Genomic DNA, 25,570 nt, shown 5'->3' on the forward strand with positions numbered 1-25,570 from the left:
GATTTTAATCTTCCTTATTTTCTAATATGCTTGTTTTCAAACATAAACTTCTCTCTGATTTCACAGGTTTGGGATTATAGTATGCTTTTAAATAGTTTTTAAATTCTATTTTGATTTCTTCTATAACCCAAAAGTAATTCAAAAGCATGTGAATTATGGCAGAATAATTCACATGTGAAGAAGAACTAAAGAGTCTCTTGATGAAAGTAAAAGTGGAGAGTGAAAAAGTTGGCTTAAAACTCAACATTCAGAAAACTAAGACCATGGCATCCCGTCCCATCACTTCATGGCAAATAGATGGGGAAACAGTGGAAACAGTGGCTGACTTTATTTTGGGGGGCTCCAAAATCACTGCAGATGGTGATTGCAGCCATGAAACTAAAAGATGCTTACTCCTTGGAAGGAAAGTTATGACCAACCTAGATAGCATATTGAAAAGCAGAGACATTACTTTGTCAACAAAGGTCCATCTAGTCAAGGCTATGGTTTTTCCAGTGGTCATGTATGGATATGAGAGTTGGACTATAAAGAAAGCTGAGTGCAGAAGAATTGATGCTTTTGAACTGTGGTGTTGGAGAAGACTCTTGAGAGTCCCTTGGACTGCAAGGAGATCCAACCAGTCCATCCTAAAGAAGATCAGTCCTGGGTGTTCATTGGAAGGAATGATGCTGAAGCTGAAACTTCAATACTTTGGCCACCTGAGGCAAAGAGCTGACTCACTGGAAAAGACCCTGATGCTGGGAAAGGTTGAGGGCAGGAGGAGAAGGGGACGACAGAGGATGAGATGGTTGGATGGTCTGGGTGGACTCTGGGAGTTGGTGATAGACAGGGAGGCTTGGTGTGCTGCAGTTCATGGGGTCGCAAAGAGTTGGACATGACTGAGCGACTGAACTGAATTTCTTTTTACTCAACCAAATAGTTTTTTGAGGAGAAGGCTATGTTTTTGTTTAACTTGTTTAACTTTTTTGATGTTGTGGTTAGTAAAGATAGCAGCTTTTTAGAATGGAGGACATATCCTTTTTGTTTTTAAAAATAGTCAATTTTGGTGAATACTGCAAACAAAATTTAACTGAATTATGTGTATGTTGGGCACAAAGCTTACTATTTGTGTTAGATCCTCTACATCCTTACTTATTTTTCATCTACTTGATTCATTCTTGTTGGCAGAAACTGCTAGTTTTTCTATCTTCTTCAAAATCAACATTTCCTTTATGTTCTGATTTAAAAAGTAAACAAACAAAAAGCCCATCATGTTTGTCAACCTCTCTGCAGATAGAGGTAACCATGTTATAAAATTCTTGTCAATGAAACATTAACATAAATTATTTAAGGAGCTTCCATGAAATATCCTTAAAAATGAGGCTGACTCAACAAGACTTTTTTCTCCTTTTTCTTTCCTCCCTAGGAGGAAGATATGATAGCAAGTTGTAATGGTTATTCTGACCATGAAATAACTTTGAGGTAAAAGTTTAGCATAAGGATAGCAGGAAAAGAAAACACCAGTGGAACTCAAGAAATGACGACATTATGGAGATGGTGCCACAATTTCCCTCTTCAATCTAATTCCTTGAGAAATGTCTTTTAGATTTTGGTCTATTGGGTACAGTGATTGATATTTTCAAATATCTTTTATTTTTAGAAGTAAAGGACACGGCTACAGTATATGCTCAGGCTACCATACAAAACTCTTTAAGTTTTTCATATCCTGAGATTGTACTAATGGCTAGTTTAATATATTTATAACACACACACACACACACACACACACAAACACACACAGCCTAAATGCAGTATATTCACTATACCATTTAACGCAAGCATTTAATTTATACTATTAAAAAAGAAATACCTACATGTGCATCATTTTCTTTTTGCTTGAAGTCAATATTGGCAAGCTTTGACTGACTCACAGAACTTTCTTCTTTTTTATCTAGATTATTAAATTGTACAACTTCAAATCAATTCCAGAAATAGAATCAAATGTCATGTCCAACATTTAACCTCACCTTGTAATTTAAAAAATCAAGTTACAAAATATTTAATTTAAAGTAAAGAATTATGAAATTATTACATAATCTTAATTCTTCAATATATAGTAGCTATTATAATAACCATGTATATAAAATGAAAAACAGCTGATTAAAAAGAAATAAGTAAATTTTTTAAATTAAATTTTAAAAAGTAGCTGACAAAACTACATATTTATAATGTGGAACCAAAGAACAAAGAGTGGTGATGTAAATGACTGGGGAATAAAACAGCTAGTGTAGTTAACCTAGCACAATGTAGTTAATCTATCCATCAAATAAAACATGATTTAAATGTCTCAGTGACTAAGTCACAGTATCATTACCACAAGTCTCACCACCATGGGGTCGCAAAGAGTCAGACACAACTGAGTGACTTTAATCATACATACTGATAATACAACTTCTCAAATGAAAAATATACAATTATTCATCCTCTTCTGATAGCTGGAAACCAGACTAAAACTCTTTTTTAAAATAAATCATGAGTGATTTCTCTCTCAAAAAGAAAAATATTATGTATAGAAGGCACATCTTGCTTGCTCTCAGAAAGAACCAAAGTGGCACTTTATGAGTCTATAAGTCTCCAGTATTGTTAGCTCTTGCTTACACTAAGTGATAACTAAAATTGCTCCTTTCTATTTCTTCTTTTATATGTTCTCAAACAAAACTAAGTTTTTGAATAATAAACAGATACTGTACCTATAATTCTTGGTTCTGAAGAATGCATCTTTATTGGTTTTATTAATTTCTGAGATTCATATGGAAGAAATAATTGACTGTTTTGAAGGGTTTTGTTCAACATAAGTACAGGTTGTGGATCTTTTTCAAAAATTCTAAAGATAAGAGTGAATAATATTAAATATTAGCTAAGGAAAAATTAGCATATTTTAAAATTAGAAGAGCTATTTTGATATTATATAGCTAAAACTCCTCAAATTGTATACAATATGTAATCAATTTTAAATGTAGAATATCTGTTCATATAAAGAAAGGGAGGGATTGGGGGCAAGAGAAGGGGACGACAGAGGATGAGATGGCTGGATGGCATCACTGACTCGATGGACATGAGTCTGAGTGAACTCCGGGAGTTGGTGATGGACAGGGAGGCCTGGCGTGCTGTGATTCATGGGGTTGCAAAGAGTCAGACACGACTGAGCGACTGATCTGATCTGATCTGAAAGAAAGTCCTATTTTAAAGTTTACCTATACCATTCTCTCGGGGCTTCCCTGGTGGCTAAAATGGTACAGAATCTGCCTGCAATACAGGAGACCCTGCTTGGGAAGATCCACTGGAGAAAGGAATGGCTACTCTCTCCAGTATTCTTGCCTAGAGAATCCCATAGACAAAAGAGCCTGGCGGGCTCCAGTCCATGGTGTCGCAAAGAGTCCGACATAACTTAGTGGCTAAACCCCCACCATACCTTTCTTTCAATTCCTTTCTCTTTTCTACGTTTTTACTTTTTTCTTCTAGAGTTTCTGGAAGATTCTTCATTTCATAATGTCTTGCAATCTGCTAAAAAGAAAAATGACAAAGCAAAACAAAATAAATACCTGCAAACATTTGGTTATCTTAACTAATGAATATGATTTTTTTCTACATAATCACAAGATTTATATTTTTGGTAGTACTAACAAACATTTGGTTATCTTAACTAATGAATATGATTTTTTTCTACATAATCACAAGATTTATATTTTTGGTAGTACTAACAATCTTTTAGTGAAAGTTACTAAAACAGTCAAAATTAACAATAAATCATACTCCTTTTATTTTTCCTTACAACTCCATTAGGAAACCTAGATTTCAATCAACTTTCATTCTTTTTAAAAAGGACAATCAGAAGCAATGGAAACGTTGATTCCCTACATAGAGATGTCCAATAGTTACTATATATTTTAAAGAAAGTGACACCCACTTTCTTCTTACTAAAATGATATTACTGTTATGTGGAACCTCATGCTTACGGATGATAAATATACCACCTTTAACACAATTTTCATAAAATTTAGAAAATTAGCCATTCAACTTTTTCTCAAAATTTGGAAGTGACTTTGGTGGCTCTCATACTCATCAATTAAAGCCACATTTCAATAGATAACACTAAAAATATATTCAAGAAAATATCATGTATCATCAGTCTTAAAGGCTAAAAACTAGTTCTGTCCTAGCTTTATAAAGACTTTAGTCATAAATTTTCTACGTTAAGTTTTTTAAATCATTTAATAACTTGTTTTCCTTTATGAGAGCACTGCTGTAAGCTCTGTTAATGCCTTTAAATATCTATTATTAAGCTCCAACTTGCTCTTTATCTTCTTTTCTTAGCACTCAAAGAAAGTTAAACTATTTCCCAAAACTCAGAGTTGAATATCAGTTCAGTTCAGTTGCTGAGTCGGTGATGCCATCCAGCCATCTCATCCTCTGTCGTCCCCTTTTCCTCCTGCCCCCAATCCCTCCCAGCAAATATACTCAATACCTAAAAACATTTTGGCTCCAAAGGTAATCTGAGGCAAATAAATTATTGAGTTGCTTTAGAAATAGCTCTTCTTAGGCTGTCATCTAACATACCATTACACTTATACATTAACACACATATTAGAAACATATAACAAAATTAATACCTGGTTTAAATAATTAATTTCTATTTCCATGTCATCTACTTCTTTCTTCAAGTCACATGATCTTTTGGAAAACTGGTTAGCATGTTTAAGAATATCTTGTGTTTTATATCTCAAATTAACCCTTTTATGTTAAGGAACTATGTAATATAAATAACTTTCACATTTATAATATAAGTACTATATAAAAATTAGTATTATATAAAATTAATTATATATATATCATATACACAATATGAATAACAGTATCTGAAAACAGCAGAAAGACTAGTACAAACATCTGGCAAACTGTCAATTTACTGTTTGTCTACATTATATACTTAGCTTAAAAATAACATTTCATCAAAATACATGTTAGGATTTTTTCTTTCAGTTAAATTTTTTCACAGGGCAGTTTTTACTTTTATTTTTAACCCGTTTATCATGTCATTTGGCATGATGAACATAATCAAGTCCAAACTTAACTGCTTCAGTTTCTGTAATTTATTTGTTCCAAGATCAACATTATAAATCCACTCAGTCTTCCTCTTCTTGCTCTTTATGGTCCATCTGTGCACCAGGAGAACTCAAAAGAGAGCTATATCTTCTGTTTGAACTTTCTGCTTGAACTAGATTTACACTCAATTTGAAGTAGAGAATCTCTCAACTGCTAACAAACATTCTGCATGAGTAGTAGTTTCTACAATTTCCTAAGTTACTCTGTAATCCATTAGGAAAATTTTTAAATGTTTAATGCTAATGAACAAGAACTCCAGAGAAAATCTTTGCCAGACCTTTCCTATTTCACTAAAACTTAGGATTTATATGCTAGAGTATAAAATTTCAAATGAACATTATTTATAACACTATGCTATTATCATAATATCAATTTAAATTTTTTAGATACATTTAACTCCTAATCTTCAACTCTCCCCACCTTCATCACCTCTTCATGTCATTTCTACAATCCAAGTCCCTAAACCCCTGCTGTGCCTTCTGCATCTACCACCAACCTCTGCCTCTATCCACTGAAAGTTAAAACACTCACAGTTTAGCAGAGGAAATGGACATGCAAACAAGTAATTCTAATGCAGTGGCAATGTATTAGATCAGCAGCAAATGAACAACTAAGTATAGAATAAGCTAAAACCCAAACATGAAGAGAGCAAACAGCAAACAGCAAAGGAGTTAAAAGGATGATTTAGGATGAAGCAGAATGAAGCAAGGTAGAATGAAGGGATAAAGAAGACTTAGTGCAAACAGTGGAGTTATAATCTGATAGGAAAGCATATGAAGGATTGTGGAGGTTGGAAGAGGATTAAAGTTCCAAGTTCATCATGGGAGAAGATCTCCTTGACAAAGAGATGAGACTTAGACCAATTAAAAATTACTTAAGCATCTAATACAATGCCACTGTATTAGAATTACTTGTTTACATGTTTGTTTCCTTACCAAACTGTGAGCTCATTATAAGAAAGCTCTGTATCTTCTTGAGTACTTCCTGCCACAAAGTAGATACCCAGTGAATTGTGACTCACCTCCTTACCACCTTCCATCCTAATAGAAATAATCAACTGATTTAATTGAAACTCTTTGGTAAAACAAAGCAAAATAACTTTTTCATTGGTTGGGTTGCTAAGTTAAGCCACTTAAAGACAAGTACATATACCACTTCATTTGCATTAAAATTTCTTGCTTCTGATGACATGCACATATATGAAAACTAATTCCAGATGACCTTTAAAGTAATCTCTTAATTTTTTAATTAAACAAAAAACCAAATCAATGTAATAGTCACAAGGAAACACAGTAACAGCTAGAATACAGAAATAATACTTATCAAATAAAAATTCTAAGTAGAAATACTACTGTGGATACATATGTAGTGTCCAACTGGTAAGTGATGGAAAGGGAGAAGGCACTGCAAAACAAAACCATATTTTAGATTGATTTATTATATTATTTTCACTACAAGGGTAATGTTATTAAAACAGTATGTATCAAAAATACGTATGTATCAAACAGTATGTATAAAAAAATTAATACCTAAAAATTCCATAAAAATAGTTTCATTCACTTTCAGTTGTTCAGTACTTGCCAACACTCTGTTTTGAATTTCTTCATATTCTCTTTTCTTCTCATAATATTCACGTGAGAGGGGTGTTTCTGAGTATTTTAGTTGGTATTGCTTTAAAACATCTTTATACTGACATATATAATCATGGTACATTTTTCTGTTAAAAGAAATGGTATCAATATAACAAAAGTGCATCTAAAAACTTTCTAAAATCACTTGTTAAAAACTACTAAATTAAGCATAAAAGACAAGTTAAAAATCTACTTATTTTTGCTTCACTCAATACTGTCTGCCCTTTAAACTTTTCTTAACTCGATTAAACTTTCCAATTCTCTACTCTTTTTCTTCACTACCTGAGTTACTCACTCCTTAATCCTCTTCAATTAAAATTCTACTTCCACCATTCTAATGAATCCACCCTTCCCAAGGTTACCAATGATCTAATTTGTCCAACTTAGTGATCTCTTTTCACTTCTCATCCTACATGACAATGCAGAACCTGGTTCTTTTGATTACTTCTTGAATCTCTATTCTCCCTGAGTTCTAAATCTCTATTCTTCCCAGTTTAGCTACCTTTATAACTATGCCTTTAAATATCCTTAAGTTTTCTAAGCTAAAATTATCACTTTCTATGTGGCAGAACTTTGGGTTCACAATCATTCTTGCATATTCCACAACTGTTTTATAAGAAAATTTCAGCACTGTTTGGAGGAACTCCTCCAGTACAGTTCAGGTAGAGGTGAATGATCATCTCTTCAAGAACCAGTCTTGAGTGAGATGGTCAATTCTTGTAAAAAAGGTATTAACTCTTCCTTCTTACCTGAACTTTGCTTAATCTACAAGACAAGTCAGTTACTATGATCTATGGGCCAAATCTAACCTGCTACCTGTTTTTGTACAGTTTATCAGCTAAGAACAATTTTTACATTTTTAAATTATTTTTAAAAATCAAAATAATAATAATAATACTTCATGAAAGTTAAAGTGACGTCACTCAGTTGTGTCCGGCTCTTTGCGACCCCATGGACTGTAGCCTACCAGGCTCCTCTGTCCATGGGATTTTCCAGGCAATAGTATTGGAGTGGGCTGCCATTTCCTTCTCCAAAATACTTCATGACAGATCAAAATTAATGAAAATCAAGCTGCAAATGTCCATAAATAAAGTTTTATTAGAACACAATACTTACATATTGCCTACAGTTGCTCTTATACCAAAATACCAGACTGGAGTAGCTGTGACAAAGACTTTAACATTTAAAAAGCCTAGAACATTTACTATCAGGACCTTTACCAAAAAAAGTTTGCCAGTCCTCACAACATTGAACATGTTCAATCCAGGTTCACTGCAAAACCATATTCTTGAGAGAAGAAAAAGATGGCAGAGTAGAGGGACAGGGAGCTCATCTCTTCCCACAAACACAACAGAACTACATCTACAGGTAGGATGATTCTTATAGAATACCTACTTAAAGCTTGCAGAAGATCTCAATTAAAGCTACAAGGAAGACTACCATGTAACCACTGCTCCTGAAGGAGGACTGAAATCTGAGCCAATTATCTGCACTCCCACTTTGGCATGGGGTGAGGCTTGGGCAGGTTCTCATGCAGGTGGATTTGTGAGCACACTTATATGCCTCATCCCTTCATAGATCATAGCCTTGTTGTGGCAAAGGACTGGCATAACTCAATGGAGCTATCAGCCATGCTGTTCAGGGCCACCCAAGATAGACGCATCACAGTGAAGACTTCTGACAAAATGTGTTCCACAGGAAATGGCAAACCACTCCAGTATTCCTCCTGCGAGAACCCCATGAACAGTGTGAAGAGACAAAAAGATATGACATCAGAAGCTGAGTCCCCCAGGTTGGAAGATGTCCAATATGTAACTGGGGAAGAACAATGAACCATTACTAATAGCTCCAGAAATAATGAAGTGGTTGGGCCAAAGCAGAATTAGCACTCAGTTGTGGATGTGACTGATGGGGAAAGTAAACCTCGACACTGTAAAGAACAATAATTGCACAGGAACCTGGAATGTTAGCTCCACAAATTAAGGTAAATAGGCTGTGGTCAAACAGGAGATGGCAGGCGTGAACATCACAGTTTAGGAGTCAGCAAACTAAAAAGGACTGGAATGGGTGAATTTAATTCAGATGAAATGGTCTCCTTTAGGATGGACTGGTTGAATCTCCTTGCAGTCCAAGGGATTCTCAAGAGTCTTCTCCAACACCACAGTTCAAAAGCATCAGTTCTTCTGTGCTCAGCCCTCTTTATAGTCCAACTCTCACATCCATACATGACTACTGGAAAAACCATAGCTTTGACTAGATAGACCTTTGTTGGCAAAGTAATGTCTCTGCTTTTTAATATGCTGGCTAGATTGGTCATAAATTTTCTTCCAAGGAGCAAACGTCCTTTAATTTCATGGCTGCAGTCACTATCTGCAGTGATTTTGGAGCCCCCCAAAATAAAGTCAGCCACTGTTTCCACTGTTTCCCCATCTATTTGCCATGAAGTAATGGGACCAGATGCCATGATCTTAGTTTTCTGAATGTTGAGTTGTAAGCCAACTTTTTCACTCCCCACTTTCACTTTCATCAAGAGGCTTTTTAGTTCCTCTTCACTTTCTGCCATAAGGGTGGTGGCATCTGCATATCTGAGGTTATTGATATTTCTCCCAGCAATCTTGATTCCAGCTTGTGCTTCATCCAGCCCATCGTTTCTCATAATGTACTCTGCATAGGAGTTAAATAAGCAGGGTGACAATATACAGCCTTGATGTACTCCTTTCCCTATTTGGAACCAGTCTGTTGTTCCATGTCCAGCTCTAACTGTTGCTTCCTGACCTGCATACAGATGTCTCAAGAGGCAGGTCAGGTGGTCTAGTATTCCCATCTCTTTTAGAATTTTCCACCGTTTATTGTGATCCACACAGTCAAAGGCTTTGGCATAGTCAATAAAGCAGAAGTAGATGTTTTTCTGGAACTCTCTTGCTTTTTCAATAATCCAACGGATGTTGGCAATTTGATCTCTGGTTCCTCTGCCTTTTCTAAATCCAGCTTGAGCATCTGGAAGTTCATGGTTCACGTGTTGCTGAAGCCTCGCTTGGAGAATTTTGAGCATTACTTTACTAGCGTGTGAGATGAGTGCAATTGTGTGGTAGTTTGAGCATTCTTTGGCATTGCCTTTCTTTGGGATTGGAATGAAAACTGACCTTTTCCAGTCCTGTGGCCACTGCTGAGTTTTCCCAATTCGATGGCATATTGAGTGCAGCACTTTCACAGCATCATCTTTCAGGATTTGAAATAGCTCAACTGGAATTCCATCACCTCCACTAGCTTTGTTTGTAGTGATGCTTCCTAAGGCCCATTTGACTTCACATTCCAGGATGTCTGGCTCTAGGTGAGTGATCATACCATCACGATTATCTGGGTCATGAAGATCTTTTTTGAATAGTTCTTCTGTGTATTCTTGCCAAGTCTTCTTAATATCTTCTGCTTCTGTTAGGTCCATACCATTTCTGTCCTTTATTGTGCCCATCTTTGCATGAAATGTTCCCTTGGTATCTCTAATTTTCTTGAAGAGATCTCTAGTCTTCCCATTTCTATTGTTTTCCTCTATATCTTTGCACTGATCACTGAGGAAGGCTTTCTTATCTCTTCTTGCTATTCTTTGGAACTCTGCATTCAAATGCGTATATCTTTCCTTTTCTCCTTTGCTTTTCACAGCTATTTGTAAGGCCTCCTCAGACAGCCATTTTGCTTTTTGCATTTCTTTTTCTCGGAAATGGTCTTGATCCCTGTCTCCTGTACAATGTTATGAACCTCCATCCATAGTTCTTCAGGCACTCTGTCAGATCTAATCCCTTGAATCTATTTCTCACTTCTATATAATTGTAAGGGATTTGATTTAGGTCATACCTAAATGGTCTAGTGATTTTCCCTTTCTTCAATTTTAGTCTGAATTTGGCAATAAGGAGTTCATGATCTGAGCCACAGTCAGCTCCCAGTCTTGTTTTTGCTGACTGTATTGAGCTTCTCCATCTTTGGCTTCAAAGAATATAATCAATCTGATTTCAGTATTGACCATCTGGTGATGTCCACGTGTAGAATCTTCTCTTGTGTTCTTGGGAGAGGGTGTTTGCTATGACCAATGTATTCTCTTGGCAAAACTGGAAGGTGTTATATGTCTTCACAGAACCAGTCAACTTCAGCTTCTTCAGCATTAGTGGTTGGGTCAATACTTGGGCCAGTACTTGGGTACTGAAATGCAGTACTAGGGTGTAATCTCAAAAACAACAGAATGATCTCCATTCATTTCCATGGCAAACCATTCAACATCACAGTAATCCAAGTCTATGCCCCAACCACTAAGGCTGAAGAAGCTGAAGTTGACCAGTTCTGTAAAGACATACAACACCTTCTAGAACTAACACCAAAAATAGATGTCCTTTTCATCACAGAGGATTGGAATGCACAATTAGGAAGTCAAGAGATACCTGTAGTAACAGGCAAGTTTAGCCCTGCAATACAAAATGAAGTAGGGCGAAGGCTAACAGAGTTTTGTCAAGAGAACACACTAGTCATAGCAAACACTCTCTTCCAGCAACACAACAGACAATTCTTCACATGGATATCACCAAATGGTCAATGCCAAAACTGATTATATTCTTTGCAGTCGACGATGGAGAAACTCTATACAGTCAGCAAAAAGAAGACCTGGAGTTGACTGTGGCTCAGATCATGAGCTCCTTACTGAAAAATTCAGACCTAAATTGAAGAAAATAAGGAAAACCACTAGGTCATACATCAATTATACCTCAATAAAGCTGGGGGGGGGGTGGAAATAGTAAAAAAAATAAAATAAAAATTAAAAATAAAATTGATACTGTTCTTATCCAATTATGTTAAAAATAAAAACATTTAATTTTTTTTAATTAAGTGAAATTATTATATAATGTGTTCCAAGTTCCTCACTGTGTTTCATTATATTCACTAACTACATTTAATTCCCCAAACCAAGTGATTTAACACATAATAAACCCATACAAATATTAATATTTCTCCATCAGAATATAATATCCCACTAACCAACTGAAAAACACAAATTTTATATAAAAATACCCTTTTAAAGCCAATATTCCAATTTTCTCATAAGCTAACTTTATAAGAGGCTACTCCTTAAGGTGTTTGACCATAGCAACTCAGTCATTAAAAACATTAATTGAAGCACTCTGCTTTATATTCCTACTGATAGTTACTATGCTAAGGACATGTTTAAATATATCCAAGGTTAGAAAGAGCTTTATAACAAATAGGTAGGCCAACAATGACAACCAAAGAGTCCAAAACAGTGGATTTACTTTTAAAAAATTTTGTGTACATTTTTCAATTAGTATTTTTACAAATAATGTCTTATTAAAACTAACTTATAGAATTGATAAGCTTAAATTAATATTTATACTGTACTTGTCTTTTTCAATAGTTTCTTGATAAATAATAAATTGCTCCTGCATGTAGTCTTCATGTTTATGAAATACATCACATGTTGGCTTCCAGCTATGGAAAAAAAAATACTGTAATTAGCATCTAAGAATAATAAATTGAAGAAATGATAAAAATGAATGTAACCACTTAAACAATCTTTCCTTTCATGGAGAAAATAAGCTTACATCAAGAAAAACATTCCCATTTCCCATCATCACCACTATGACCATACATGCAATTGTATACATGTTTGAATGTCAACATCCACTAATTTTCACATAAAGTTTGTTTGGGAACCATGACTAGGGAAGGAACAAATTTGACATGCCTGGGTTGTGTATTGCAATGACATCTCTGGAATATACTCTGCAACACTCTATGTTGTATAGAGTGTTGGCATCAGGCTATCTTTCTCATCATACTTATAAGATCTTGGTTAAGAAATTCTATTGGAGTAAATATTTATAGAGTTGTTGCTGTTCAGTTGCTAAATCATAACCAACTCTTTGTGACCCCATGAACTGCAGCATTCCAGGCTCCCCTTATTTTACCATCTCCCAGAGTTTGCTCAAATTCATGTCCAGTGAGTCAGTGATGCTATCTAACCATCTCATCCTATGCCACTCCCTTCTCCTTTTGCTTTCAATCTTTCCCAGCATCAGGGTCTTTTCCATGAGTTGGCTCTTTGCATCAGGTGGTCAAAGTATTGGATCTTCAGCTCCAGCATCAGTCCCTCTGATGAATATTCAGGGTCAATTTCCTTTGGGATTGATGGGTTTGATCTCCTTGCAATCCATGCAACTTTCAAGAGTCTTCTCCAACACAATTCGAAAGCATCAATTCTTTGGTGCTCAGTCTTCTTTACAGACCAACTCACATCCGTACATGACTACTGAAAAACGGACTCTACAGATCTTTGTAGATAAAGTGATGTCTCCATTTTTTAATATACTGTTTCTGTTTGTTATAGCTTGCCTTTCAATGAGCAAGTGTCTTTTAATTTCATGGCAGCACCTGTCACTGTCTGCAGTGACTTTGGAGCCCAAGAAAAGAAAATCTGTCACTGCTTCCACTTTTTCCCCTTGTATTTGCCATGAAGAGATGGGACCAGGTGCCCTGATCTTAGATTTTTGAATGCTGAGTTTTAAGCCAACTTTTTCACTCTCCTCTTTCACCCTCATCAAGAGACTCTTTCAGTTAAGTTCAGTTCAGTCGCTCAGTCATGTCCAACTCTTTGCGACCCCATAAATCACAGTACGCCAGGCCTCCCTGTCCATCACTAACTCCCAGAGTTCACTCAAACTCATGTCCATCAAGTCGGTGATACCATCCAGACATCTCATCCTCTGTCGTCCCCTTCTCCTCCTGCCCCCAATCCCTCCCAGCATCAGAGTCTTTTCCAATGAGTTAGTTCTTCACATGAGGTGGCCAAAGTATTGGAGTTTCAGCCTCAGCATCAGTACTCCCAATGAACACCCAGGACTGATCTCCTTTAGAATGGACTGGTTGGATCTCCTTGCAGTCCAAGGGACTCTCAAGAGTCTTCTCCAACACCACAGTTCAAAAGTATCAATTCTTCGGCACTCAGCTTTCTTCACAGTCCAACTCTCACATCCATACATGACTACTGGAAAAACCATAGTCTTGACTAGATAGGCCTTTGTTGGCAAAGTAATGTCTCTGCTTTTGAATATGCTATCTAGGTTAGTCATAATTTTCCTTCCAAGGAGTAAAGTGAAAGAAAGTGAAGTTGCTCAGTTGTGTCCGACTCTTTGTGACCCCATGGACTGTAGCCTATCAGGCTCCTCTGTCCATGGGATTTTCCAGGTAAGAGTGCTGGAGTGGATTGCCATTTCCTTCTCCAGGGGATCTTCCCGACCCAGGAATCAAACCCAGGTCTCCCGCATTGCAGGCAGACGTTTTACCATCTGAGCCACCAGGGAAGCCCCAAGGAGTAAGTGTCTTTTAATTTCATGGCTACAGTACCCCTACCATAGTTTGCCCTCAGGCCAAACTACGGGGAGGGAACACAGCCCCACCCATCAGCAGAAAATTGGATTAAAAATCTACTGAGCATGGCCGTGCCCATCAGAGCAAGACCTGTTTGCCCCAGAGCCAGTAACTCTAATCAAGGAGCTTCTACAGTGGCACCCCACTCCAGTACTCTTGCCTGGAAAATCCCATGGATGGAGGAACCTGGTGGGCTGCAGTCCCTGGGGTCGCTAAGAGTCAGACACGACTGAGCGACTTCACTTTCACTTTTCACTTTCATGCACTGGAGAAGGAAATGGCAACCCGCTCCAGTGTTCTTGCCTGGAGAATCTCAGGGACAGGGGAGCCTGGTGGACTTCCGTCTATGGGGTCGCACAGTCAGACACTACTGAAGCGACTTAGCAGCAGCACAAGCCTTTTATCCTTATCTACCAGAGGGCAGATAGAATGAAAACCACAATCACAGAAAACTAATCAAACTGATCACATGGATCACAGCCTTGTCTAACTCAATGAAACTATGAGCCATGCCATGTAGGGCCACCCAAGACAGACTGGTCATGGTGGAGAGTTCAGTCCACTGGAGAAGGAAATGGCAAACCACTTCAGCATTCTTACCTTGAGAACCCTATGAACAGTATGAAAAGGCATAAAATATGACACTGAAAGATGAACTTCCCAGGTCAGTAGGTGCCCAATATGCTACTGGAGAGGAGTGAAGAAATAGCTCCAAAAAGAATGAAGAGACTGAGCCAAAGTGGAAACAATGCCCAGTTGTGGATGTGTCTGGTGGTGAAAATAAAGTCTGAAGCTATAAAGAATAATACTGCATAGGAACCTGGAATGTTAGGACCATGAATCAAGTTAAATTGGAAGTGATCAAGCAAGAGATGGCAAGAATGAATGTCAACATTTTAGGAATCAGTGAACTAAAATGAACTGGAATGGGTGAATTTAATTCAGATGACCATTACATCTACTACTGTAGGCAAGAATCCCCTAGGAAGAATGGAGTAGCCCTCATAGTTAACAAGAGAGTCCACAATGTAGTACTTGGGTGCAATCTCAAAAACGACAGAATGATCTCTGTTCGTTTCCAAGGCAAACCATTTAATATCATGGTAATCCAAATCTATGCCCCAACCAGTAACGCTGAAGAAGCTGAAGTTGAACAGTTCTATGATGGCCTACAAGAACTTCTAGAACTAACATCCAAAAAAATATGTCCTTTTCATTATAGGGGACTGGAATGCAAAAGTAGGAAGTCAAGAAGTAACAGGCAAGTTTGGCCTTGGAGTACAAAATGAAGCAGAGCAAAGGCTAACAGAGTTTTGCCAAGAGAATGCACTGGTCATAGTAAACACCCTCTTCCAACAACATAAAAGACGACTACACATGGACTTCACCAGATGATCGATACTGAAATCAGACTGATTATGTTCTTTGCAGCCAAAGATGGAGAAGCTCTATACAGTTAGCAAAAACAAGACCAGGAGTTGACTATGGCTCAGATCATGAACTTCTTATTGCCAAATTCAGACTTAAATTGAAGAAAGTGGGAAAAACCACTAGCCATAATTCAGGTATGGCCTAAATCAAATCCCTTACACTTATACAGTGGAAGTGAAAAATAGATTCAAGGGATTAGATTTGATAGAGAGAATGTCTGAAGAACTATGGATGGAGGTTCAGAACATTGTACAGGAGGTGGTGATCAAGACCATCCCCAAGAAAAAGAAATGCAAAAAGGCAAAATGGTTGTCTGAGGAGGCCCTACAAATAGCTGAGAAAAGAAGAGAAGTGAAAGACAAAGGAGAAAGGCAAAGATATATCCATCTGAATGCAGAGTTTCGAGGAAAAGCAAGGAGAGTTAAGAAAGCTTTCCTAAGTGATCAATGCAAAGAAAGAGGAAAACAATAGAATGGGAAAGACTAGCGATCTCTTCAAGAAAATTAGAGATACCAAGGGAATACTTCATGCAAAGAGGGGCACAATAAAGGAGAGAGATGGTATGGACCTAACAGAAGCAGAAGACATTAAGAAGACTTGGCAAGAATACACAGAAGAACTATTCAAAAAAGATCTTAATGACCCAGATAACCACGATGGCGTGATCACTCACCTAGAGCCAGACATCCTGGAATGTGAAGTCAAGTGGGCCTTAGGAAGCATCACTACAAACAAAGCTAATGGAGGTGTTGGAAATTCCAGTTGAATTCCTCAAAGATGATGCTGTGAATGTTGCACTTAATATGCCAGCAAACTTGGAAAACTCAGCAGTGGCCACAGGACTGGAAAAGATCAGTTTTCATTCCAATCCCAAAGAAAGGCAATGACAAAAATGTTCAAACTACTGCATAATTGCACTCATCTCACACACTAGCAAAGTAATGCTCAAAATTCTCCAAGCAAGGCTTCAATAGTATGTGAACTGGGAACTTTCTGATTCAGAAAAGGCAGAGGAACCAGAGATCAAACTGCCAACATCCGTTGGATTATCTAAAAAGCAAGAGAGTTCCAGAAAAACATCTGCTTCATTGACTGTGCTAAAATCCTTTGCTGTGTAGATCACAACAAGCTGTGGAAAATTCTTAAAGAGATGGGAATATCTGATCACCTTACCTGCCTCCTGCAAAACCTGTATGCAAGTCAAGAAGCATCAGTTAGAACTGGACATGGAACAATGGACTGGTTTAAAATTGGGTATGTAGTACATCAAGGCTGTATATTATCACCATGTTTATTTAACTTATATGCAGATTACTTCACTGGGAATGCCGAGCTGGATGAAACACAAGTTGGAATCAAGATTGCAGGGAGAAATATCAATAACCTCAGATATGTGATAACACCACCCTTATGACAGAAACCAAAGAACTAAAGAGCCTCTTGAAAGTGAAAGAGGAGAGTGAAAAAGCTGGCTTAAAACTCAACATCCAAAAAATGAAGATCACGGCATCTGGTCCTATTACTTCATGGCAAATAGATGGGGAAACAATGAAAACAGTGACAGACTTTATTTTGGGGGGCTCCAAAATCACTGTAGATGGTGACTGCAGCCATGAAATTAAAAGACACTTGCTCCTTGGAAAAAAAACTATGACTAACCTAGACAGCATATTCAAAAGCAGAGACATTACTTTGCCAACAAAGGTCCGTCTAGTCAAGGCTATGATTTTTCCAGTGGTCATGTATGGATATGAGAGTTGGACCATAAAGAAGGCTGAGCATTGAAGAATTGATGCCTCAACTGTGGTGTTGGAGAAGACTCTTGAAAGTCCCTTGGACAGAAAGGAGATCAACCAGTCAATCCTAAAAACAAATCAATCCAGAATATTCACTGGAAGAACTGAGGCTGAAGCTCCAACACTTTGGCCACCTGATGTGAAGAGTTGACTCTTGGGAAGCTGGGAAAGACTGAAGGCAGGAGGAGAAGGGGATAACAAAGGACAAGATGGTTGACGGCATCACTAACTCAATGGACATGAGTTTGAACAAGCTCCAGGAGATGGTGAAGGACAGGGAAGCCTGGAATGCTACAGTCCATGGGATTGCAAAGAGTCAGACACGACTGACTGACTGAACAACAACAACAACATATTCCTACATTGTGCGAGCAAGGTGATTTTCTTATTTCCTGGCCAATACCAGGTATTAACCTTCTTTAAATTTCTGTAAAACTTAAAGGCAAAATAATGTACAATAATATATAATATTATTGCTTTAATTTGGATGTCTTTGATCGTTAGTAAGATTGAGCATTTGTTCACATGTTCATTAGACATACATTTCTTCACTTTGGTATTTACTTATTTACTGTCTTTGCCCATTTTTTCTAATGGGGCTTTGGCTCTTTATTACTAATTTCTACAAGCACTTTATATTTTTAAAATTAACCCTTCTTTGATGTTTTTCTACTTTATCTTTTTGCTTTTTGTATCAATTTGAGGTGTTTTTCTTTTTAATTTCTATGTATATTTACCATTTTTTCCCAGTGTGATTTCTACCTTTGATGACATAGAAAGATCTTCTCTCAAAGATTATAGTCACCTATATTGTCTTCTCATACTTTCATGAATTCATATTTCACATTTAAATCACTTAGCCACAAGCTGAAATCATGAACTAGAGGTATTTGTGCATTAAAATCAACAGATCCTACTAACTGTCCTCAGAACCCAGCAGAGAATAATCTTGTATAAAGTACATCTTGAACACAGTAGGTTCTAAGGAGAAACTACCAGTAATTTTCCAGAACCCACTGCAGCTAATTGAGGGAAACCACGGGCAGGTCATGGTGGAGAGGTCTGACAGAATGTGGTCCACTGGAGAAGGGCATGGCAAACCACTTCAGTATTCTTGCCTTGAGAACCCCATGAACAGTATGAAAAGGCAAAACGATAGGATACTGAAAGAGGAACTCCCCAGGTCAGTAGGTGCCCAGTATGCTACTGGAGATAAGTGGAGAAGTAACTCCAGAAAGAATGAAGGGATGGAGCCAAAGCAAAAACAATACCCAGATGGGAGGGATTGGGGGCAGGAGGAGAAGGGGACGACGGAGGCTGAGATGGCTGGGTGGCATCACCGACTCAATGGAAGTGAGTTTGAGTGAACTCCGGGAGTTGGTGATGGACAGGGAGGCCTGGCGTGCTGCAATTCATGGGGTCGCAAAGAGTCAGACACGACTGAGCGACTGAACTGAACTGAACTGGTAAAACCTACTGCAGTATACCTCAAAGAAAAAGTTGAACAGTACATAGTGTTTTGTTAATGATACTGCCAAAAAAAAAATTTAAACATTGATAATTTCAGTGTTAGCAAGGTTGTGAGGACTAGAAACTCTCATATATTGTTGGTGAAAGTATAAGTTAGTATAATTTTTTTGGAGAGAAGTTTAGAATTATTTATCAAATATTTAAACATGCATACTCTCTGATCTAGCAATGCCATTTCCAGGAGTTCATTCTATAGCAGCAGTTCTAGAAATATGGAAGGAGACCTGTATATATTGCTTATAATAGGAAATAACTGTAAATAACCAAAATGTGTATTAATAGGAGAATGATTAAGTAACTTAGGATGCATCAATACTATAAAATACTACGGAGCTGTTAAAAAAAGAATGAAATCTATACACAATCATCACATGTATAGTACCATTTACATTACATATTGTTAAATTTTAAAAACAAGTTGAAAAATCAGAACAGTATGATTGCATTTTTGAGACAAGCAAAGTCAGAAATACAGGTAGATATATAAATAAGCATACGTAGTAATGGTGTTGAATGTATATTTTAAAAGGTCTGAAAGGGTGCTCACTGTTAAGAGTGATTACCTATAAGAAAGAGGACAGGGTGGGGGTGGGGACTACAGACAGGGAGAGACTTTTTACTCCATATATTTGCATACTCTTTGAATTTTTATACTAGGCATGTGTCACTTTTATTTAAAACGACTAAGAAAAAGTAATAAGGGAAACCAAAAAGCTTATGAAATTTTAAAATAACAAAACATTTTAAAACAGGTATGATTCTTTAGTACTTAATACAAAGACAGTGGCCCACATAAAATTAAATACAGAAAGCTAACACACTTTATTTTTGTAAGTACCTGATCATACAATTAGGTTCCATTAACAAGTCTTAGTAAAAAAAAAAACAACAAGTCTTTGCTTCAAAATGTTTGTCTTAAATAATATTAATAGATATAAATATTAGAATAGGATGTGAGACTATACTGAAAGAATTAAGATACTAAATAGTTTTATTTTGAAAAGCTACTAATTTTGGGCTAGTTCCCTTAGACAAAAAGATCTTGAAAATTCAAAGATGAAAATTATTTTAGATCCATTTATCTAATAGGAATTTTCTATACTGAGTCTAGATTATTCAAAATATTATATTTATACTAACTGGATTTGAACTAGAGAGATCTTAGGGCTTTCCTGATAGCTCAGTTGGTAAAGAATCCGCCTGCATTGCAAGAGACCCCACTTCAATTGCTAGGTGAGAAAGATCCTCTGGAAAAGAGATAGGCTACCCACTCCAGTACTCTTGGGCTTCCTTTGTGGCTCAGCTGGTAAAGAATCTGCCTGCAATGCAGGAAACCTGAGTTCAATCTCTGGGCTGGGAAGATCCCCTGGAGAAGGGAATGGCTACTCACTCCAGTATTCTGGTCTGGAGAATTCCATGGACTGCATAGTCCATGAAGTCACAAACAGTCAGACATGACTGAGTGACTTTCACCTCACTTACAACACTTACTTCTTTCTTTTGAACCTTCTGTTATCCCTTTTACAGTGTCTTGTAACAAGGAAATTTGAAGACCTGATTCATCATTTTCCTAATATTGGTGAAGTGAAGTCGCTCAGTCGTGTCCGACTCTTTGCGACCCCATGGACACCAGGCTCCTCCGTCCATGGGATTTTCTAGGCAAGAGTACTGGAGTGAGTTGCCATTTCCTTCTCCAGGGAATCTTCCGGACCCAGAAATCAAACCCAGGTTTCCCACATTGTAGACAGACGCTTTACCGTCTGAGCTACCAGGGAAGTCCAATATAAAATACCTCTTTCAAGCAACAGTGTCTTCAACTATGAACTCAATACTCCTGAATAAGAGAATCTAATGACAATTATTGAAAGTTTCTTTAAAATACTCACTTACTACAGTTGTCTTTGATCTCTTTACTATGTTTACAGTAATGACCAATTTCCTCATCTGTCGTATTTATAGTTTCATGTATCTTACAAACAGTAGCTTTGTATTCTTTAATATCTTCAAAGCATTCTAGAAAACAGAAATATTTATTTTCTTAAGGAGAAATTATAAATTAAAAATAAACAAATACAGTAGGAAAAAAGATATGGCAACTGACCTAAAAAAGGAGAACCAAAGAATGGACAGGAAGTGAAGCTTGAGATGGGAAGGGCCCTAAAGAGCACAGGACCAGTCAGGCTTGGTCCTAGACCCAGAAGCTAAGAAGTCGTGTTTGAGATTGAAGAGAAATGTCCCCCGTTCCATCTCTAATGTAAGAGGGCTAGATTAAGAAATGTCTAAGATCAATGGTATCTTATGATGTTATGAGTTCATGTAAACATTTATTCACATGATACTAACTTGAGTTGTTTTTGACAAATGTGAAATTTCTATTAATCAATTCCAAGTCATTATTTAATATATCTTCAATTCACTTATTTCTTTGTCACTAGTGAGTAAACACAAGATAAAAATAAAATGTAATTTCTTTAAAAAATTAAAACAAATTCTTAATTCCCTATTCTCTTTTGTTACAGAAAAGATAAACAAATTTATTAAACCTTTCAGAACTATTAGAAATAATGATTGTAGCTTCTTTTGATAGTTTTTATGTAGGATCTTAAAACACTACATTTATATAATTTGCTTTATCATTCTACTCATAATATTAATTTTAATAATTAGCAATCCTGAAAATGTGGCATCCATTAATCCTGGCCACTGACTTTTGATGATTTCTAAAAATATTTAAAATTTTTTACTCAAATGTTTGAAATAACCTGTATTGAAGAAAAAATATTTTCAATTTTATGTAATTATGAGTGATTTCTACTTAAAATTCCTAAACACAAAATAATTAAATGCTGAATACAGAATACCGACATGTACTATTGAAAAACTAGCTAGGGTAAATAGCTTATTATTATTCACTAGATAGAAGGGGGAGCTCTAATGCCAACTATAAATTACCCTAAACCAAGCAACTGCATAACATCTTATATTCTATAAAAAATTAAAACATCTTTGTCATGCAAAACTACTTACTGTTAATTCGCTGAACTATATCTTCTTTAGTACTTATATCTTGTTCATACTGGAAAACTAAAATAAATAATTTTTTTGTAACTTCATTTCATTGTTCAAATGTCAAATAATAATACAAATTGTTACCTACTTCTTTATTTTCATTTTATACCTACCAAATTCTAGCAAAAGTCTGTCCAGACTGACAAATAGGCTGTCATTCATCTTGGACACTTTGCTAAAAAGAAAAATAATAATAATAAGGAAGGATTTTCTAAAAACCTTTTGACAGAGTATTATTACAGAAAAATATGGATGGAAGAGACACCTTCATCTCGGTACTGGGCAGGCATTTAAACAAATGATGTCGTTATATATATTAAAATAAATATATACAATTATACATAGTAAATTGAATGTCGTTGCATTACTAAAAGTTCACAATTGTTTATACATGGTAGTGCCATAAGTCACTGAATAATCTGGAGTCCACAGACACCCAGATTTCTCCAAAGGACATGCTCTTTACAATAAACGGTCATCTCTGAATGTCCTTTCTCGGCGTGAGTACTACGCGTAGCAAAATTCTGAAATTCCTTCACCAACAGCTAGGTAAAACCTACAGGAACCGTGCAATTTGACACTTGCGAATTTACCACCAAGAATCTAAAAGTGGAGGTATTTACTGGACTACCAAGTCGCGTTAAAACAAACAAACAAACAAACGCCTGAGGCGGGGTTTGGACCACTCTTCACCACAGAGTCGAAGAGCTACTACTCTTCCCGCGCGTTCTTAAGCGGGGAGTTTGCTCGCCGACTCCCTTCAGAGACTACTCGCTTCTTTTCACCCGAGACTGTCCCCGACACTCCAGCCTCCCGGCGACCCCCGAAGCCTCGAGCTGCAGTGCGGCAGAAAGCGAGGCCACGGGCCGGGAAAGCCCCCAGAACGCAACCTCCAGTCACACTCCGGGGACAGGGCCCTCCGGCCTCACAAACCCTTCATGGCCGCCTGCCCTCGGAATAACCGCCATCCACAGTTCTTCCCCATGCACCTCACAGTGACCCCCTCTGGGACCCGAACGCCCACCCTTCCTTCCCGGATCCCACACTCTACTCTGGGTGGCGAGAGCCGAGGACGCGACAGCAGATCGCCACACAGACCGGTCCGAGCCCCGCCTCTACCTCGCTCGGCCCCACCCAGCCGCGCGAAGCCCACCGCCGGAGCTCCAGATCGCGCTGAAAAGCAAGGTCCGACTCCCCGCGAGACCGGCGCGGCTGCGCTCACGCCTCCCTCCCCCGCGAAGCGAGAATCAAGCATCCCGCCGCCCGAGACCTGCTGGGATCAGAAGCCCTAGACCCAGGCTAGGAAACCCGTCGGGAGGTGTTGTTTTCTTTCCCTAAGACTAGCCATTCCTTTTGTGAAATAACAGTTTAAAATGCATTTCGGAGAAGAGCAATAAAATTGACATTAACCTTAACATGACAACAAAAACCACTCGAATCAATCGTCAAAATTCAATTTCGCATTCAGGATTCAAAACTCGCTGAAAAGCAAGTCTAAGAATTCAAATACATTTTAATTTAACAAACATTTTGAGAGTGGTATTTGTTTAGTTTCAAATAAAATGTACATTAATATTTTCTTTCCAAAATGCTGTCTTTGTAATTTATACTCTTAGACCTTGCATATCTAAGGTGAAATAAAGAATTCACTTTATAACTTATAACTTATTTATGGTTTATAACTTGTTCACAATGATTTAGACAAATAGTCCCCCCAAACTGCCTTCATTATTTGTATTGTTGTTTAGCCACGAAGTACTCCTTTGCGATCCCATAGACTGTAGCCTGCCAGGCTCCTTAGCCAATGGGATTATTCCCGGTGAAAATGATGTAAATAATTTTCTCAATTCCCTACACCTAAATTGTTTCACAGATTATTAAAATGAAAAAGATACTTTCAGAGATTTTTCTTAAGTACTTCAGATCATATATGCAATAACCAGTTTTATTATAATGTGATATAATGCTGTGCTTATTAGTATCAATGATAGTGAGTCATCAAGGCTAATTTAATGTAAATTTGATGACATAAGAGATTTAGAAGCTTTGTTCTTATACTTGTTTATATTTATTAGTTATCCCTTTTTAGGAAGGTATGAGACAATGGACATAAAGGCTAAATTATCATTAGTCTTGCTGGCACTGCATTGCTATGACTGCTAAGAAAACTTGACAGATAAAAAAAGCTGATCCACTTCAATTTAATAGTAGATTTTCTTATGTAAAATTGTGGAGACCTAGAAAAACCACCTTATTGAGATCTGGAAATCAATTTACTTACACTCACATCTATGTATATCCTTATAAAATATACTCTCATAAAAATACACCTGAGTTCTACCAACTCCACTACCCCTTATTCCATTCCAGAAATTCCTTCTGGAAAAGCATTAAAGATGAAGATATTCCATCTACTGAAGAGTTTTAAATAATAAATTTTATTCTCCCCTCTAAATCTCAATGAAATATAATGTTCTGTTTGAAAATTTATAGAATGTTGATGCACGTAAACATTTTCCCTGACAAATCATTAAAATTCTCCCTATTATTAGCACCTTCCCCTCTTGCGCCACATATGCAAATCAGAATCTAAAGAAATTCTTAATTTAAAACTGCTGCCTCTTAAAATTACACTGTACTACTCTTACTTTGCTAAATTTATCAATTAAAAACATGTCTCTTGCTTACAATTCCTTTCCACTCCTTTCCTCATTGATTTTCAACCCAACCACTATACCCTAACACATTTAACTGCTTTTTCAGATAATAAAAAAAATTTAGTCCAAATATAATGGTATGTTCTCAGTCTTACCCTTCCCTTCTTTTTTCCTCTTTCCTGTACTTGGTCCCATTAACATTTTCTGTAACCCTAACCCTGACTTCTAAGACACTATACTTTCTTAAAAGAACTACTTCCACATTTCTCTTAGCTGCCCCTCTGATTTTGGCTTCTACTTCTTTCCCTCTCACCATCACTTCCCAACTACAGACTCTTATCTTTGCTTTTTCTTTAACTCTACCCCTCTTCTATATGTTTGTTGGATTATTCATTCAAAATGTGCTTAAAACACCCAAATCTGTATTTCCAGCTGTATCCTATTATCTATGCATGTGTGCATGCCTGCGAAGTCAATTCAGGCATGTCTGACTCTTTGCGATCCCATGGACTATAGCCCACCAGGCTCCTCTGTCCATGGAATTCTCCAGGCAAGAATCTGAGAGTGGGTTGTCATGCCCTTCTCCAGGGGGATCTTCCCAACCCAGGGATCCAACCTGCATCTCTTACATCTCCTGCATTGGCAGAAAGGTTCTTTATCACTAGCCCACTTCTTGTACACATCCAGTCAACTCTGTAAATAGTCTTTGTAGTTAGACAGAGATTCAACTTCTGGTTCTGTCATTTGTGAAGTCAAACCTTTGGGCAAGTTTCTAACCAAAGCTTCAGCTTCCTCAAATGTAAAGTAAGAATTAATAATTCTACATCTTGGCTTCTAGAATACAGTATTTACTTTCTTTTTTCTCCTACGTCTAATAATTTCTCTATCT

The 25,570-nt window shown here is 37.1% G+C and overlaps 1 protein-coding gene across 2 annotated transcripts in view; it reads right to left on the reverse strand.

Annotated features, from left to right (window-relative positions):
* The window catches only part of C10H14orf39 (chromosome 10 C14orf39 homolog), a 49,446-nt gene extending 26,226 nt beyond the window's left edge, over positions 1 to 23,220 (reverse strand). The window contains exons 1-11 of one of the 2 annotated variants that reach the window (XM_015473263.3): positions 23,144 to 23,220; positions 22,138 to 22,199; positions 21,983 to 22,039; positions 20,842 to 20,968; positions 12,171 to 12,260; positions 6,672 to 6,859; positions 6,504 to 6,546; positions 4,650 to 4,770; positions 3,452 to 3,543; positions 2,730 to 2,863; positions 1,854 to 1,930 (exon numbers count right to left, since the gene is read on the reverse strand). In XM_015473263.3, coding sequence (XP_015328749.1) covers positions 1,854 to 1,930; positions 2,730 to 2,863; positions 3,452 to 3,543; positions 4,650 to 4,770; positions 6,504 to 6,546; positions 6,672 to 6,859; positions 12,171 to 12,260; positions 20,842 to 20,968; positions 21,983 to 22,039; positions 22,138 to 22,186 — 978 coding nt within the window. In that variant the 5' untranslated portion in view covers positions 22,187 to 22,199; positions 23,144 to 23,220. Of the gene's footprint in view, positions 1 to 1,853; positions 1,931 to 2,729; positions 2,864 to 3,451; positions 3,544 to 4,649; positions 4,771 to 6,503; positions 6,547 to 6,671; positions 6,860 to 12,170; positions 12,261 to 20,841; positions 20,969 to 21,982; positions 22,040 to 22,137; positions 22,281 to 23,143 lie in introns of those variants that run through there. The other variant, XM_059890886.1, reaches the window with a different exon arrangement.
* Between the last annotated feature and the right edge of the window lie 2,350 nt (positions 23,221 to 25,570).

Source organism: Bos taurus, chromosome 10 (genome assembly GCF_002263795.3).
Source record: "Bos taurus isolate L1 Dominette 01449 registration number 42190680 breed Hereford chromosome 10, ARS-UCD2.0, whole genome shotgun sequence".
NCBI classification, from domain to species: domain Eukaryota; kingdom Metazoa; phylum Chordata; class Mammalia; order Artiodactyla; family Bovidae; genus Bos; species Bos taurus.